An 18,676-nucleotide genomic window follows, 5' to 3' on the forward strand; every position below is an offset into this window, starting at 1 on the left:
ACTGCGGAAAAGCAAAGGAGCTGCTGATTGCCGAGTTTTCATTTTAACCGAAGAGTGCCTGGAGTTAGGGGTGACCTTCCTGAGAGAGCTGATATGAGACTCATTGGAAAAGGCTGGGGTTTGTCGGCTGGATTTGTGTATGTGGAAGGGACCTTCCCTTATCTCTCCTGAAGGTGCGAGAGAGTGGAGGGTGAGGGGGTACTGTTGGGGAGGGGAGGGGCGAGTCCGATGTAGATGGAATAGTGACTTCAGGGAGGGGCTGTGTTGGCTTTACTCTTGAATTTTCCAAGGTGGTGCCTGATTAATGGTGTTAGTATGTTTCCAAAAGCAGTTTGAACTCTCACATCTGTTGTAGCTCACATCAGGACTATTTGCATCCACTGAAGAGCATACTCCTTTGGCCAAGTGTCTGTCTATGGGTAGTTGATACCATCAGGCTGAGTGAAGCAAATGAATGTCTATTCTGGTTAATCATAGCAGTGTATTTGCTACAGAATGAGCACAGCTTGTTCGTTCACCCTACCTACGAACTGTCTGTCTGCACACTGTTAGCTGCCCTCACAGAAGCTGTTGAGAAAATGAAGCTCTTCTGTCTTCAGCAGGTGGCCTTGCCAGGGCCTCCAGCAGGGGACAGATGGACAGACAGACAGGAGGGGACTCTGTGTTCCTTTGTCTGGGTTTGTTTATCAGACTTCTTCCCTGTGGCTAGAAAGTAGCCTTTATACCTACAGGGTGGTCTGGTCTATGAAGATTCAGGCAGAATTTGGGTAGTTAACAAAGGATAAGCACTAGACTGCTAACTATAAGGTTGGCAGTTCAAACCCACCCACTGCCATCGAGTCAGTTCTGACTCATAGCTGCATTGTATAGGGATTCTGACTCTGAATCTTTATGGGAGCAGACAGCCTCATTTTTCTCCCATGGAGCTGCTTGGTGGGTTTGAACTGCTGACCTTGAGGTTAGCAGCCCAACCCCTAACTCATGGGGCTCCTTGTGGAGGAGGAGGACTAATGAGAATTTTCCTTTGGCATCTTGTCACTTGTTTGGGATCTTCAGATGATATGTAATTCTTTAATGATTCTTTAGCTCTTTTATTGGTTATTTTTTCTAAAATCTATACACACTTGGAGTTCTGGTGTGGCGCGCTGTAAGTTAATGCGTTGGACTGCAAAGCCAATTTGAATCACAAGGTCAGCGGTTCAAGCTCACCATCTGCTCCTCGGAAACCCTATACAGGGTCGCTATGGATCAGAACCGACTGGATGGCACTAACCAACAGCATATGTGCTTACCCAGTTACTGTCCAGCTGAACCCCCCGTAGCTCTGACAGGGTAGACCTGTGCTCCAGAGAGTTTTTGGAAGCAGATTATCACCTTTTCCTCTCAGGTGGCTCTGGATTTGTTCGAACCGCCAACCTTTGGCTAGTAGTGTGGGGCTTAACCACTTGCACCACCAATGACTCCTATACAGACAACATATGCATATATGTGTATTGTTATTATTGCCAATCTATGTACGACCTGCCAATTTGGGGGCTCAGACTCACCCACCACCCTGCCTTCCCAAACATGAACACTGAGGTGGGGGTTCTTAGCAGTTGTTGCTAAGATTTTTTTGATCAGATTAAAAACTTAACAAAACAGCTTGGCCCTAAAACTCAACATCTGTTCCCAGCTGGAACAGGAAAAGCAGAGGGAGGAACGTGAGGCCGACCTGTGGAACTGAACCAGCTTGGTATTTGGAATGGAACTGCGGTGAGAAGACATTTTTCCCTGAGAGCAGTTTGGACTGAAGTGGGGTGAAGCGAGAATTCAGTCATGGAAAAGAGTAGACATGCGATTTCCTTTTTTTTGTCGGGGTGAGGGGTGGGTGGGTGGGAAGAGATGTGAGAATGCAGAGTCCTGAAAAGCCTAAAGCTGAAAAGGGGATTGTTGAAGGAGGAAACCCAAGGTTGGCCTCACAGTAACGGGAAAGAATTTGTATGTAGAAGGCCAAGGAAAACGGCCTCTGTATTTCCTCAAAGACATGAAAATGGGAGCTGCTGAGTTCTTTTTTTTTTTTTTTAATGAAGAATAAATCAACTTTGAGAAAAATTATATAATATAAACATAGGCTATAAGAACAGTTACATATTTTAAGGAAATACATAAGGTAGACCCTTTTTTGAACTGTTGAATTACTTCTTTTAATGTTTCAGTGGAATAAGAGAGACACTGGGGATTCATTGGGCAGAGATGGTTAGAACATAGGACAACACCTCAGAGAAGACAGTTACAGACCTTGTTTTACGGGCAGTTTGTGTAATGCTGTCATGGTGGTCAGTAGATTTTGGCCCTTGAATCAGAGTGTGGCGATGGGGAGCTTGAGTGATCCTCATGAAGGAGGAAAAGTTTTCTTGTGATTGGAGGCCTGGTGTTCCCTTCACTCAGACATGCCTTTTCATGTTCCTGCTCTGTCATCCTCTTGGAGTCAGATCATTGGCGGGACTTGGCCAACCTGTTTTCTCTTTTGGACCACCTGAGGACTGGAGTTATGTTAGGCCTGAGCCTTTCGCATGGAGAGTCTCCAGCTGGAAACAAGTCTAAGAAGTATGATGAAGGGGGTGGTGAATAGATTTTTCTTCAGATTTGGTAGTCAACCATCTGCCAACAAAGATGACACCACTTTCTATAATTTGAAGAGGCTTTGGCAGGAAAGAAAATGTTTTAATTCAGTCTCTGACTCAGGAGGAAATTAGACAGTCATGTGATTGGCTTGAATTCTTTCAGTTCCCTTTTTGTAAATGGGCCTAGTGTCACCCCCACCCCCCCCCCCCGACTCCCACGCCCACCCCTAGTGTCAGTGTCTAGGTAAAAAGGATATTTCATCATTAAAGCACAAATGTAGTTAGTGAATTATGTTGTTATTAAGCGCTGTCAAGTCGGTTCTGACCTATAGCGGCCCTGTATAGGGTTTCCTAGGAGTGACTGGTGAGCTTCAACCTCTAAACTTATGATTCAAACCGATTTTGCAGTCCAGTGCATTATTCCACAATACTACACCGGGTTTAACTTTAAACTAAAAAACTCTTACTGTCTTTGAAGGAAGATACATTGTAAAGGGAATAAGATAGATGAAAGACAAATTATTATAATAATTAAAGCTAATTTTGGTTGAAAATAAGATCTTTTAATACCATCTCTTAAAAGAGAAAGCCTGCTTGCTGAAAGTGAAGAGGACTTAAAATATTTACTGATGAAGATCAAAGAGCACAGCCTTACGTATGGATTACAACTCAATGTAAAGAAAACAAAAATCTTCACCACTGGACCAATTAACAGCATTCTTATCAATGGAGAAGAGATTGAGGTTGTCAAGGACTTCATTCTTCTTGGATCAACTATCAACACTCGCGGAAGCAGCAGTCAACAGATCAGACGACGTATTGCATTGGGCAAATCTGCTGCACAGGAACTTTTTAAAGTATTGAAGAACAGAGATGTCAGCTTGAGGACTAAGGTGCGCCTGACCCAAGCCATGGTATTTTCAATAACCTCATATGGATGCGAAAGCTGGACAGTGAATAAGGAAGATACTAGAAGAATTGATGCCTTTGAGTTGTGGTGTTGGAGGAGAATACTGAAAGTGCCAGGGACTGCCAAAAGAACCAATAGATCTGTTTTGGAAGAAGTGCAACCAGAGTGCTCCTTGGAGGCCAAGATGGCTAAGCTTTGTCTCTCATACTTTGGACACATTGTCCGGAGAAGGATGTCATGCTGGGTAAGGTGGAGGGTCAGAGAAAAAGAGGAAGACCCCCAACGAGATGGATCAGCCAGGTGACATCATTGATGGGGTCAAGTGTGGTGGCGGTAGTGAGGTTGGCCCAGGATTGTTCTGCTGTGCATGGGGTCGCTATGAGTCGGTTCCGACTCGATGGCACCTGACAACAACAACAACATTTACTTTGTAATGTTCTTAAGTAAAATATAAAAATTCTTTTAGAATGGAGTCTTTTCTTAAATTTTCACAATAATGGTCTTATGTGGTAAAAATAATAAATTTTTATAAGCAATGGGGGTGGTTGTGTGTTTCCAAGGCTATAAATCTTCACGGGAGCAGAAAGCCTCATCTTTCTCCCACCAAGTGGCTGGTAGATTCAAACTACTGACCTTGGGGTTAGCAGCCTAACTTGTAACCCACAGTGCTACCTGGGATCCTTTTAGAAGCAGTTGTTGCTGTTAGGTGCCGACGAGTTGATTCTGACTCATAGCAAGCCTATGAACAAAAAAACGAAACACTGCCTGTTCATTTGCCATCCTTAAAATCGTAGTAAAGCTGTTAGTGCCATCGAGTCACTTTCGACTCATAGTGACCCTGTGTAGGTTTTCCAAGGAGCAGCTGGTGAGCTTGAAACACAGTCTTTGTGGTTCAAGTTGACTTTGCAGTCCAGTGCATTAAGCCACAGCGCCACACCAGGACTCCTTGTCAAGCTGCAGTACTTAGGAATTGAAGTGAAAATGGAGAAAATGCTTCAGACATACGCATTAGATATAGCTGAGAAGTGAAATGGGAGATAACCTTTTCCTCTCTTTCCCCTGCCCACCAGTAGAAAATTTGCGCTCACCTTCCAGAATGTGGGAAGGGAAAGGGTAATAGGACATGTGATTGTGGGTATGAGAAACATTTCTGTAAACCAAAAAAGAAGTGTGGAGTTACAGACAGTGGTATTTATGACACAAATTCTATAGCCTCAGCGGTGAATCCTGCCTCGCATCTTGTATTTCAGTTGATCTCATACGCTTTCCCTGGGCCACTGTGCTCTGACTTGGATGCACGTCAAAGGAGCCCTGGTCCACAAGGTTAGTGGTTCAAACCCAGGAGCTGTTTCACGTGAGACCTAGTGGCTTTGCTTCCATATTTACAGCCTGGAATCACACTGGGACAGATCCATTCTGTACTGTAGGGTCAGTGTGAGTCTGAATCGACTCAGTGACCACGGATACAGTTTCAGTGTATACTTAGTTAGGACTCCTCCAGGTGAACTAGAAGGCTGACTCAGCTTTCTCGAAACCACTGACCATGGCTTATACCTTGATTAGTGACCCACATATTTGTACAAATATGATCCAAAGGAACATTTTTGCACTATTGGATAGGGGTAAATGAGGCTGAAATTCACTTTTGGAAATGTCACTAGACATGCCTAGCATATGCATGGGCACGCTGTGCCTGAATTTTGTTTTTTTTAACTTTACATAATTTTGTCATTTCCATACAAAATAATGTGTATGAGTACATTCTTTTTTACGTGCTATTTGCAGAAAAAAATACCGTAGATGACCTCTAAGATCCTTTTGTGCTTTAGTTCTCTATAGCAGGGTTTTCAATGTGTGGTCCCCACTCAAGCAGTATTGCATCACCTGGGAACTTATTAGAAAAGCAAATTCTCAGAGTCCACAACAGACCTGCTGAGTCCATCAAACTGTGGTTCATTTATTTATTTTTAAACTTTTTATTGTGAGTTGAGTGAAAGTTTACAGACAGGAGCATCCGTTTTGCACTAAACAAATCCTACGTTTTGTTTCATCACAATGATTGCAATCCCCTCCCTGCAACAACAGCTATCCAGCTTCCTCCCCGGGGTTCCTATTTCCAGTCCACCCATCTTCCCATCCTTTCTCAAGTTTGTCTTAGGTAAATGTTGCCCTTTTGATTTTGAGTGATTGACCATTCCTTGGTGAGCAAACATACCTTAGTGTTGTGTATACCTGTTTACTTCTGGGCTGAAAATGGGGCCAAGAGAGTGAGTTCCTTTCCAGAGCTGAATGGTAGTTGAGGGCCATAGTCTCCGGTTCCTCCAGCCTCTTTATAACCAATCAGCTCAGTCTTCTTTCTTCTTTTTTAATAAATAATTTAGATTTTTCTTGTACATTTTCTGCCCATCTATCCTGAACGTTCTAATGTGATCTCTTTCCGAGCAGTTGGTAGCGGTAGCTGGGCACCATTTAGTTCTTCTGGTCTCAGAGTCATGGTGTCTGGCGTTCATAAGTCACTCTTACTACCTTCAGAGTGTCCCATTGTTTCACTTTGGCTTCACCTCCTTCCCCCAAGTGGGAGGCGGTGGTTAGCTGCTGTTGTGCCAGTTCCGAATCATGGCAAGCCCTTGTGTTACACTGTAAAACGGCTCCTTAGGGTTTTCCTGGATGTAATCGTAGCTCTCCATGGTCCTGCTGGTGGGGTTTGAAACACCAGCCTTCACATTGGCAGTTGAATGCAAACCATTTGCACCCCCGAGGGAACTTCTCCTTCCTAGGGAAGAGTGGAAAGGTTCCGTGGAAGAGGGGAGCAGGATGTGGCAAGAGTTAACTCCTGGAGGTTTTCCTATAAACCTTCAGCTGGTTCAGGCTTTCGTGGTTCTTCCAGACCTTATTCTGCTTTAGGTGTGCAGATAGGAAAAGATTCGGGCAGCGTGGTGGACCACAAGCTCCTGTTTACGAAATGACTTGCTACTGCTATGTGTGCATGAGGCAGCTTCCTGTTACGTGTGTACGAAAAAGAACGATTAGAAATCATGAATTAGTCTTGCGTGTATTCATTGCCTCTGCTTATCTGAACAGTTGGTTTTATTTCAAGTGGTGACCTTTTCTCATTTCTTGTGGTTGTATGTCCTGGGCCCACCTCCCACTGAGTATTTGAAACATTTCTGTGTTCTTTTTGTTCCTGAACCAACTGCTTTCTAGTATGAAGAATGGGAGATCGTGTATGGTGTCTTTTGCTCAGCCAAATCAGAGGGACAGATGACAAATGGCTTGTAGCTGCAAAGAAAGGATGAAAAGGGTTTCTCAGACTGTAGAGACACAGGCTGGGTGGGGTGATTCATGATTCATGGTCCTGCGTCCTGGAGTATTCGGTAAACACTCATCCACAAACTTGGATCAAATGGGTCTAACTGTGGATCTCAGAGATGCTGTATGAACATTCACTTCACAGATGAGATTTGATGCATTAAAAAAAAACTTCACATTTAGGGATTATTGACCAGTGGGTTGATTCTTAAGTGGGTAGATTCTCTTGCACATGGATTTTTCATTCTTCAAAATTTTTAACGTTAGATGCATGGTTTTATTTGAAAGAAAATCATAAACCATACACTTTGGGAATGGGCACAACTTCAGGTTGGCATTTTCAGCACATGGCCAATCTGGAAACGTTGGTTTGTCACCGGCATGTCATTTTGCTCGCCTCTAGCATGATGCTGGGTATCTGTTTTTGCGGTCTGGTCTGGCAGGTACCTCTTTGAGAGTAACTGATCGTCCAGAGGAAAACATGAGTGATGTGGCTACTTCTGCTCTGTGTTAGCCAAGACACCCGTGGACAGAAGGCAGTGTGTCACCCGCTCCCACCAACCCTTTCCTCTCTAGCAGTTATTTTACCTAATTTTCAGAAGTGTTTGTGCGTGTCCCAAAGCAAATTAATTTCCTGAGAGTGACTTAGTACTTGTAGATGCAAGCTTTTACACTGGGATGAACAGTTTGTCATGGGAAGAATTGTACCTTGACCCAGGTCTAAGTACTTTCTCCTGGAAATGCATGGATTTTTATAGACTCTTCAAGAAAAAAAATCATTCCATGCGTGAGTAAAATGTGACAGATGTTTATGCAGATTTTAAGGAGAGATAGTGTAGTAAATATTAGAAAAGAAAGAATACCAGAACCCCAAATCCTCTGCTATTTAGTCATTTCTGACCCACAGCAACCCGCCAGGACGGAGGAGAATGGCTCCTGAGGGTTTCCAAGGCTGACAGTCTTTTATCTAAGCAGGCTGCCTTATCTTTCTTCCACAGAGTGGCTGGTGGATTTGAACCACTGACCTTTCTGTCATTTGCCACATGCTTAGCCCACTGTACCACTATGACTTGTCCAGTCTAAGAATTGCTCTTGTTTTGAAGTGCCGTTGAGTCAGATCTGACTCTTAGCGACCCTGTATAGGGTTTCCAAGGAGTGGATATTGAGCTTGAACTGTCAACCTTGCAATTCAAACCAACCTTTACAGTCCAGCGCATTAGCCTGATCCTTCCGGTGAAGGAGGTTGCTTAAAGTCAGCCATCACCAGGTCCCCTTCCCACATGGGTTGCAGCTGGCTTGGTTCCTTTCTCTTACCTTACTGTGTCTGCTCCTCTGTTTCCCGTCTCCTCCTGCCAGTGCTTGCCTGCTCTTTAGAATGAAGGAGCAGATTCAGGGATGCCCTGACTTGTAGAGTGAGGATCTTGGACCTCTCATGTGGCTGGCGAAGCCGATTCGCTAAATCCAGCATCCTGGTTTCTGACTTGAGTTAGTTCTTTGGCATTTGTGGTGTAGATTTGAGCAGACATTGCCTGTCTTCAGGCAGCTTACAGGTGAGTAGGTAAGAAGAGGACAAGTACACACTGTGTAGGTGCTGTTGAGTCAGTTTTAACACACAGCAACCCTGTGTACACTGTAGGACGTGCCAGAAGGCAGTAGCTCTTTAGGTGGTGTGTTCGAGGGGTGGTTCTGGAGAGAGAAAGCCTTGCCCTGTGGTGGATGCTTTATCTGACCTCACATATCACTAGTGTTGCTCAGGTGGAGTGAAAGGCCCTGTTCGAAGTCCCCAAGCATCATCTATAACATCCGTCATCTTTAGCGATGACTGTGATTGTTCATTTTCTTACAGCCCTTCTTCCTAATACCCAGGGCTTGTGCATACATTCCTGGTAGTCTTTGTACCCTGCTCTAGTCCAGATGCCATAGTGTGCTTTTGTCTCTGGCTCTGTCCTGGCCTCAGGTCCTGCTCTAACTTGCCAACAGTCATTCGCTGGCAGGATCTCCTCAGCTGTTGGAGCCCCTGGCGCAGCTGTGTAGGGTGAGTGGTAATTAGAACACAGATGTCTGGTACTTTAACCACTAATATGAGCTAGGAAGACAGAAGGAAGGAAAAGACTCAATTTTTTTCTGCCAGAAGATGTTAGAATTAAGTTAGGATTTTAATTGGGGAAACAATGGGGGGAATTAGGATTAAATAAAAATGGGTGGAATCAGAAAATTGGGAATTTTCTGTAATAAAAATCCCAGGTGGAACTTTATTAGCAGCTGTAGGTGATGTCCTGTGCCGAGTTCCATTCTCGTTTCTTTTGTGGATGGATATTGAAATCTGTAATTAGTTCTTTGTAATATTAAGTAGGGGGTGGGGCTTAAAAATTTCCTAGAAAAATGCAATGAAAAGATATTAGAATTTCTCCATGAACTTTTTGAAATCCACTCCTATTTCTTTTCATGCATCCCCCCCCCCCGAAAACAGACAAATAAACAACACACGTGATACAATCAAATCTGATGTGACTCTGGGAAAGATTACTTTTGCCAGTAGGATTAAATCCTGTAACAGTTAAAATATTTTTGCAAGTAGCTTTTATGAAAAGAAGTATGATGAATCCAGTGATAAAGTAACCCATTTTCTACTTGTTATGCCAAAACCTGCTTGGCTCTACCACAGTTTAAATCACCTTGATTGTGGTTAGGTAGATAGGAGCTAAGCCGATAGTGCTGTTGTTGTTAAGTGCTGACCCCATGTGACAGAACAGAGTTGCCCCCATAGGGTTTCCTAGGCTGTGGAGCTATACAGTAATGCACTGGCCTGCAATGTCGGTTCGGACCGCAAGGTCTGTGGTTCAACTCACCAGCAGCTCCTTGGAAACCCTATATAGAGTTGCTGTGAGTTGGAACCGACTTGATGGCACTCGACAACAACAACAGTCTTTATGGGGAGCCCTGGTGGTGCAGAGGTGAAGTTTCCCGATGCTGACTGAAACAGTATTCTTTACAGGAGCAGATTGTCTGGTTTCTACTGGGAAGCCGCTGAGCAGATTCTAACCTCCAGCCTTTTAGCTAGCAGCTTTTCCATCAAATAACCCAAGCTCCTTATGCTGGTAACTCTCTGCAGCATTTTGGAGGAATTGCTCTCGAAGCTCTAATAATGAACGTTTCCACTTGTTCTGTGGATGTTTGTTCACTGACTCAAGTTTTTGTTGTCGTGTAATGGAGGCCTGGTATGACTTCCTGGGAGACAGCACTGGACCACAAGATCGACTTGAACCGCAAGGCCAGCAGTTCACACTTACCAGCCGCTCCTCAGAAACCCAATACAGGGTCGCTATGGGTTAGAACCAACTTGATGGCACTTAGCAACAACAATATTATATTATCAAGATACAATATAAAATTTTATTTTACAATTATGTTGACATTAAGTGCTGTTGAGTTGGTTCTGACTCATAGTGACGCTGTATAGGATTCCTGAGGAGTGGCTGGTGAGTTTGACCCACTGACCTTGCGGTTCAAAGGACTTTGCAGTCCAGCTCATTAACCTGCAGCACCACATCAGGCCTCATAGTATAACATAAAATAAAAGGAGTCCTGGTGTGATGCTGTAGGATTAGTACTGGATTGTGAAACCACATGATCAGCTGTTCAAACTCACCAACCGCTCTTCGGAAACCCTGTACAGGGTCGCTGTGAATTGAAACTGACTCGAAGACACTTAACAACAACCTAATATAATAAGTATAGTTACCCACGAAATCTTTCTGGGTAGTCATCACTTTGTTATGTAAGTCTTGCCAGGACTATGGATCGCATCTTTAACACCATGTTACTTGCTGATGAAATTATTTTCTGTTCCTTTAACAGAACGTCTGATCAAATTCATGACCATGGGGGATATGAAGACCCCAGACTTCGATGACCTCCTGGCAGCCTTCGACATCCCAGATATGGTGGATCCTAAAGCAGCGATTGAGTCCGGGCATGATGACCACGAGAGCCACATCAAACAGAACACCCATGTTGATGACGACTCCCACACACCCTCCTCTTCCGACGTGGGTGTCAGTGTTATCGTTAAGAACGTTCGGAACATTGACTCCTCCGAGGGTGTGGAGAAAGACAGCCATAACTCCACAGGCAACGGCTTACACAATGGGTTCCTCTCAGTGTCTTCTCTTGACAGTTACGGTAAAGACGGAACCAAGTCTTTGAAAGGAGATGTGCCTACCTCAGAGGTGACTTTAAAAGATTCGACATTCAGCCAGTTTAGCCCCATCTCAAGTGCTGAGGAGTTTGACGATGATGAGAAAATAGAGGTGGACGACCCCCCAGAAAAGGGGGAAATGCGCACCAATTTTAGATCCAATGTGTTGACGGGATCCGTTTCCCAGCAGGACTATGACAAACTCAAGGCACTTGGAGGGGAAAATGTAAGCAAAATGGGAATCTCTGCTTCAGGCAATATAGAGAAAAACAAAGTTGTTAAAAGAGAATCAGAAACCAATTCCATAAATCTGAGTGTTTACGAACCTTTTAAAGTCAGAAAAGTGGAGGATAAACTGAAGGAAAACTCTGAGAAGGTGCTTGACAACCAGAAGGTACTAGATGGGAAGCTGGGCTCCGAGAAAAGTGACAGCAACCTGGCCGTCGGGGTCGCCCTGTCAAAGACCAAGTCGTCCTCCAAACTCTCATCATGCATAGCCGCAATTGCAGCACTTAGCGCTAAGAAGGCGGCTTCAGATTCTTGTAAAGAACTGGTGGCCCACTGCGGGGAGTCCTCTCCATTAGCAAAAGAAGTCAGTGATAGTCCCGTAGCCGTGGAGAAGTCTCCAGAGTCGCAGAGTCTCATCGATGGGGTGAAGAAAGCAGCCCTAAAGCAACCTGACAGCCCCAGGAGCGTGTCCAGTGAAAACAGCAGCAAGGGCTCACCGTCCTCTCCCGCAGGGTCCACACCAGCCATCCCCAAAGTCCGCATAAAAACCATTAAAACGTCCTCTGGGGAAATTAAGAGAACAGTGACCAGAGTACTGCCGGAAGTCGACCTCGACGCTCGAAAGCCTTCGGAGCAGACGAGCTCTGTCATGACGTCCCTTCTGTCGTCTCCAACCTCGGCCGCTGTCCTCTCCTCTCCTCCCAGGGCGCCTCTCCAGTCGGCGGTCGTTTCTAATGCTGTCTCCCCTGTGGAGCTGACACCTAAGCAGGTCACTATTAAGCCCGTGGCCACTGCCTTCCTCCCTGTTTCTGCCGTGAAGACGGCAGGGTCTCAAGTCATCAATCTGAAGCTGGCTAACAACACAACGGTGAAAGCCACGGTCATATCTGCGGCCTCTGTTCAGAGTGCCAGCAGTGCCATCATCAAAGCTGCCAACGCCATCCAGCAGCAAACCGTTGTGGTGCCAGCATCCAGCCTGGCCAACGCCAAACTCGTGCCAAAGACTGTGCACCTTGCCAACCTTAACCTCCTGCCTCAGGGTGCCCAGGCCACCTCTGAACTCCGCCAAGTGCTAACCAAACCTCAGCAACAAATCAAGCAGGCAATAATCAATGCAGCAACCTCGCAACCACCCAAAAAGGTGTCTCGGGTCCAGGTGGTGTCGTCCCTGCAGAGTTCCGTGGTGGAAGCTTTCAACAAGGTGCTGAGCAGTGTCAATCCAGTGCCAGTTTACATCCCCAACCTCAGTCCTCCTGCCAACGCAGGCATCACGTTACCGACGCGTGGTTACAAATGCTTGGAATGTGGAGACTCCTTTGCGCTAGAAAAGAGCCTCACCCAACACTACGACAGACGGAGCGTGCGCATCGAAGTGACGTGTAACCACTGCACAAAGAACCTCGTTTTTTACAACAAGTGCAGCCTCCTGTCCCATGCCCGTGGGCACAAGGAGAAAGGTGTCGTGATGCAGTGCTCCCATTTGATTCTAAAGCCAGTCCCAGCTGATCAAATGATCGCTTCCCCACCAAGCAATACTTCCACTTCTGCTTCCAGTCTGCAGAACTCAGTGGGAGCTGGCACACACACGGGAACAAAAATCCAGTCTGGCATCACTGGGACAGTCATATCTGCTCCTTCCAGCACTCCCATCATTCCAGCTATGCCTCTTGACGAAGACCCGTCCAAATTCTGTAGACATAGTCTAAAATGTTTGGAGTGTAATGAAGTTTTCCAGGACGAGACGTCTCTTGCTACCCATTTTCAGCAGGCAGCAGATACAAGTGGACAAGTAGAGTATCGTTTACATTGGCATTTCTCTGAGGGGTCTGTCGACAGCAGTACTCTATTAAGATATCTTCCATCTTGGGGATGGAGAGCTTATGTGTGGGCATGAGTGTGTACAAGAGAGGGAGAAAAGTCTTGTGTTTAAAGAATAGAAACAGTGTTGAAACGTGAATATAGTTTTTTTTTTAAAAAGCGCACTCTGGGGGAAGGCGAATCTTTTGGATACAAATCAGATGTGCTAGCTGCATGCTTAATTGAACCTTTGGCTTAGGGTAACTAAACGAGGAAGAGACCCAATGAGATGGGTTGATACATTGGTAACAACAGTGGGCTCAAACACAGTGCGGATGGTGCAGGACTGAGCAGTGTTTTGTTGTGTTGTGCACAGGGTCACTGCGAGCTGGAACAGACTCAGGGTATGTAACAACAAAGGAGCTCTCAGCTGTTTTGTCATGGGAACAGCTAGTCTGAGACTTAGTTTACCATTAGCTCATCGCATTGTTTTAAGTATCTAAGGCTACGGCACCCAAGTTCAGAGCTACAAGTGAAAACTTCTGGAGAATTTAAAAATTACTGTTGTTATATGTAGTTACTGAAAAGTCTTTTTAAAAAATAATTAAATGTACCTAATTGGTACCAAACCACTTTTATAGTGGCTAAAAAATATTTTTAGATTGGAATAGTCATCACAGCAGTGAATTTACACTACAAATGAATGGGAAACCCATCCCCATTGAAATGGGATGCTGTCATGTTTGTGGCATCTAATGTTGTAGTGAAGTGCATGTTAATGATGGTGAAATGCGGTTCACAATGAGCACTGGCTCTTTGTCTCTGTAACTTGCTTATTTCCCTGAGGCAACTGAGTTTTACAAATAGATGGACTCCTGGTGTGGCCTGTGGCATAAAGCTCTGGACTGCAAGGTCAGTTTGAACCACACTGTTGGCAGTTCAAACTCACCAGCTGCTCCTTGGAAACCCCTTACAGGATCGCTATGAATTGGAACTGACTCGATGGCACTTAACGAAGTAACCAGGCATGTTGAATGTTTAACAAAACAAGTTGGAACCAGGGAGACCATCTGACTCATTATCCAAACAAGGATACTTGGAAATGGAAATGGGGTGCTAGTTTGAGCTAATTGTACCCTGGCTGGCCGTCAGAGTCGTGTGTGTGAAGGCACAGGGGTGGATTGGTGCTCCCTTTTCCTCCTCCAGTGGTGTCTTAGTTTAGGAGCGTTCTGCTGCCTTCTAGAAGTTTGGCGCACTGCCTTGGTGATGTGTTCCTCAAGAGCAACGAAAGAGTTAACTTCTTTGTGGGATTTTGAGTTTGGGAAATAGAAGATCAAGAATACCTCAAGAAGTTATTTCTCTGGAATTTTCAGTTTAGGAGAGCTGGAACTCATAAGTAGTTTTGACATCTTTAGTGCAACTTTGGATGTTAAATGTCCCATTGGTTCTGACAATGAGTACTCCAAGACAAGAGTGAAGCAACTAAATAGCCCCAGAAAGCAGAGACTGCTGTGGTGTGTGACAGTGATAATGCATGGAGTCTGCCTAGCTGGATAGCCTGTTGTCTTGTCACCACTGCATTAAAAAGGCTAGTGTTTCTTTTCATCTCAAAAGGATGCAGTTTTAACAAAAATACGTTATCTATTGAGTTTTCTGCTTGTTCTGCTGACCCTGCTTTTGGGTCTGCTGTATTGATGAGGGTGGGAGGTCATCGACTGTGTCCTGGCTTACCAGGGGATCTCCCTCACCTCACCGGCTGTGGGCTCTCATCTGTGTCTTCCAGCTTTTGGGATCACCCTCAGATGCGCCTGCCCTCTACTTCCTTTATATGGGCAGAAATGTAGGAGCTGGCTGTCTTCACTCCATTCCTCCAGTTTTTGTTTTCTGTTACCCTGTTAGGCTCAGCTGCCTAACTGGGGCCACACGAGTGCATTTGTTTCAGCCCTCAGGGAAGGACGTGGATGTCTATTCTTGGACTGTATATCCTGTTGCTTTCTTGGACTTTCGTGTCTTTTTCCGGACACATGAAATGTGCAGGCTGGCTATGTCACCTTGAATCCTGAGTGGTGAGTCATGGCAGAATATACGTGAACTCATGGCCAAGCAGACAGTGAGCCAGACATTTACCCCGGCTCTTTCTCCTGTCTCCCGTTACGCTTCACTAAGTCATCTGCTCTGGTAGCGTAGTGGTTATGAGTCCAGCTGCTAACTTCAAGGTCAGCAATTCAAAACTATCAGCCATCCCACGAGAGAAAGATGTGAGGCTTTCTGCTCCTCTAAAGATTTATAGCCTCGGAAACCCTATGCAGGGCTGCTATGAGTCGGAACTGACTCCATGGCACATAACAACAACAACAAGTCATCTGCTCAGAGCAGAGTGTGCCAGCTGCAGAGCCAGGTATGGCTGGGCTGTTGTTGTTAAGTGCTATTGAGTCGGTTCTGATTCACAGCGACCCTAAACGGGGTTTCCGAGGAGCAGTTGGTAGGTTTGAACCATCGACCTTGTGGTTCTCAGTCCAGTGCTGATCCTACAGCACCACAGCTGGATTAGCAACATAAAAACGCCCACAGAGCCCTTCCTGTAGCTTATTTCCTCGTCTCTCATTATAAATCACAGTACAGTCAGCTCCAGATGGGAAGTCTGGTTTCTCACTCAGCCTTGTCGCATCCTGGGATGGATGCTGCTGCTTCAGAACTCACAGTTCTAGGAGGCCATCAATTGTCATGGCAACCTCGTATATCAGAGTAGAACTGTGCTCCTTAGGGTTTCTCATGGCTGATTTTTTTGGGAAGCAGATCACCAGAACTTTCTTCTGTGGGGACTTGACTTTTTAAGTAGTTGAGTTCTTAATCGTGCCACGCAGGGGCTGTTTATATGAATGCTGCCTTTACACAAATGAATTGAGACCGGTTTCCTCTCATTTTTGTGGAAGAGGTTATGTATACAGACACACCTTGGCGATAGTGTGGGTTTGGATCCAGACCGCCACAGTAAAGCAAGTATCACCATAAAGTGAAGTTGCAAGGGTTTTGTGGTTTTCCCCAGTGCATATAAAACTTATGTTTGCACCATACTATACTCTATGATACGTGCAGTTAGAATTATGAAAAAGTTGGAAATATTGTGACAATGACTAAAATGTGACACAGAGGCACAAAGTGAAGCACATGTTGCTGGAAAAATGGTGCGGACAGACCCGCTGGACGCAGTGTGACCACAGGCCTTCATCAGTTTGTGAAAAACGCAGTGTGCAAAGTGAAGCACAGTAGAATGAGGTATGTCTGTAATTGACATTAATTATTCTTTAAGCGTTTGCTAGAACTCCCCAATGGAGCCGTCTGGGCCTGGGGATTTCTTTTTTGGGATTTTGAAGTAAACCAACTGGATTAAAGGTGGGGCTCATTACCATCTGGCAGGGAGCCGAGTCCCAACCCTTGCCTGAGGAGCCTAGGGACCCTTCTGTACCATCTGGACTGGGCTGTTGGGAACCTCATAACAGACTCCAGCGGGCGAAAGTCTAACCTCCCCCAAGACTTAGCACCCATGGGCACAATGTTTCCTGTGTTGTTTGGCATAGAGTTCGCATTTGCATGGCTCCTTTTCTGTTTTTTTGGCTTGAGAGTGCAGGATTGTGTTGGAATTATTATTTTATCTGTGACTCGTTGTTTAAATGTTGTAGAGTCAGTTCCAACTCACAGCAACCCTGTATAGGATTTCTGAGGAGCAGCTGGTGGGTTTGAACTGCCAACCTTGTGTTTAGCAGCCCAGTGCTTATTCTACAGCACCACACCAGGACTCTTTATCTGTAACTTCTTGTTGTTGAATGCCGTCGAATGGGTTCCTACTCATAGTGACCCTATGTAGGGTTTCTGAGGAGTACTTGGTGGTTTGAACCAGACTGACCTTGTGGTCCAGTGCTTATCCTACAGTGCCACACCTGGACTGTTGCCCATTAAAGGAGCCCCAAGGTGATGTGAGTTAAACATTGGGTGGCTAACTGGAAGTTTGGAAGTTTGAATGTGCCCATTGCACTGTGGAAGAAGAGGTGGCAGTCTGCTTCCAGAATGATTGTTGCTGTTAAGCGCTGTTGAGTAATTTCTGACTCATAGCGGCCCTCCAGAGGACTTCCAGGGTGGATTTAACCACTGACCTTGCTGATCCTCCAGCGCCATACCAGGATTTCTCGGAAGCTCTATGGAGCATTGCTGCTATGCCTTGTAGGCTCTCTGTAAATTGGACGCGACTCAATGGCAGTGACTTTGGTATAGTATTGCCTGTTGGGTTGCTGTCTTCCTCTGCTCCAAGTCTGGGGTACATGAGGCAAAGTGAAATCTTTGTGTTATTCTGAGGTCCCAAGGTCCCAATCCAGCCTGCCTTGTCTGCTTTTCAGGGCTAACGTATGTGTGTTTTATTTCAAATGCTCAGGGTTATGTGTGGTGGGAGAGCAGGGAGAAGGTCATTACCTCATCTTTCACTCCATTGTTTGTAGGCGTCGTGATATAGAGGACACGCAGAGGCCAGGGCTGCATTCTGATGCACTGTCTGAGGCTCTAGACAGTGATTCTCAGTGGAGTTTTGGGGTCAGGCTTCCTGTGGGTATGGATGCCATCATGCTCTGAGGTTTCCCGCTGTTCTCTGGATGCAGGTGTTTTCTCTGCTCAGATTGCATATTCCCTTTCCTAGCCCCGCTCTGGGAACCCTGGTGGTGCTGTAGTATAGCGCTGAGCTGCTAACCTAGTGGTTAGCAGTTCAAACCCACGAGCCGCTCTGCAGGAGAAAGGTAAGCCTTTTCATTCTGCTCTGGTAAAGATTTACAGCCTCGGGAATCCCTGTATAGGGTCCCTGTGAATCGGAACTGATTCATAGGCACCTGACAATAAAAGCCCGTCTCTGAGAGCAGGGAGGAATGAGAATCTCCCCTCCGTTCTCATCTGTGGAGCCCACTTCCAAGCCCTTCCCTGGAGAACAACCTTTTCTTGATGTATTAGCTCCATTGTTGTCTTCTGTCTCTTTCTCATTCCCCCCATTTATATTTTTACCCTATTTATGGTTTTGAATAGAGCCCTGGGTGCGGCTGCTTACCTAAAGGTTATTGCTTTAGGTGCCATCAAGTTGGTACCAATTCATAGCAATCCTATGCACAGTAGAACAAAACACTTCCTGGTCTTGGGGCCAACCTCATAACCATTGCTACATTTGTGCCAATTGCTGCTGCCATGGTGCCAATCCATCTTGTTGGGGGTCTTCCTCTTTTTCTCCAACCCTTCACTTCACCAAACATGATGATATTCTTCTCCAGGGACTGGTCTCTCCTGACAGTATGTCTGAAGTCTGAGAGATGAAGTCTGGCCATCCTGGCTTCCAGGCAGTGTTCTGGCTGCACTTATTCCAACAGGTTGGTTTGTTCTTTTGGCAGCCCCTGATACTGTTGATATATTTTTTCCCATCCTTTGACTTTTAATCTGTTTTTGTCTCTGTGTGTGAGATGTGTCTCTTGCAGACAGCATATTGAAGGATTTTGTTTTCTTATCCGTTCTGCCACCCTCCGTTTTTTAACTGCTGCATTTAATCCGTTTACATTCAATGTAATTTCCGATATGTATGGATTAATTGCTGCCATAATGTTT

At 45.4% G+C, this 18,676-nt stretch overlaps 1 protein-coding gene across 1 annotated transcript in view; it reads left to right on the forward strand.

Annotated features, from left to right (window-relative positions):
- The window catches only part of ZNF532 (zinc finger protein 532), a 140,400-nt gene that overhangs the window by 51,383 nt on the left and 70,341 nt on the right, over positions 1–18,676 (forward strand). Inside the window, exon 2 of the mRNA XM_006837526.1 lies at positions 10,684–13,040. Within this exon, the coding sequence (XP_006837589.1) occupies positions 10,701–13,040 (2,340 nt within the window). The 5' untranslated portion in view covers positions 10,684–10,700. The remainder of the gene's footprint in view (positions 1–10,683; positions 13,041–18,676) is intronic.

This window comes from Chrysochloris asiatica, unplaced genomic scaffold (genome assembly GCF_000296735.1).
Source record: "Chrysochloris asiatica unplaced genomic scaffold, ChrAsi1.0 scaffold00021, whole genome shotgun sequence".
Classification (NCBI taxonomy): domain Eukaryota; kingdom Metazoa; phylum Chordata; class Mammalia; order Afrosoricida; family Chrysochloridae; genus Chrysochloris; species Chrysochloris asiatica.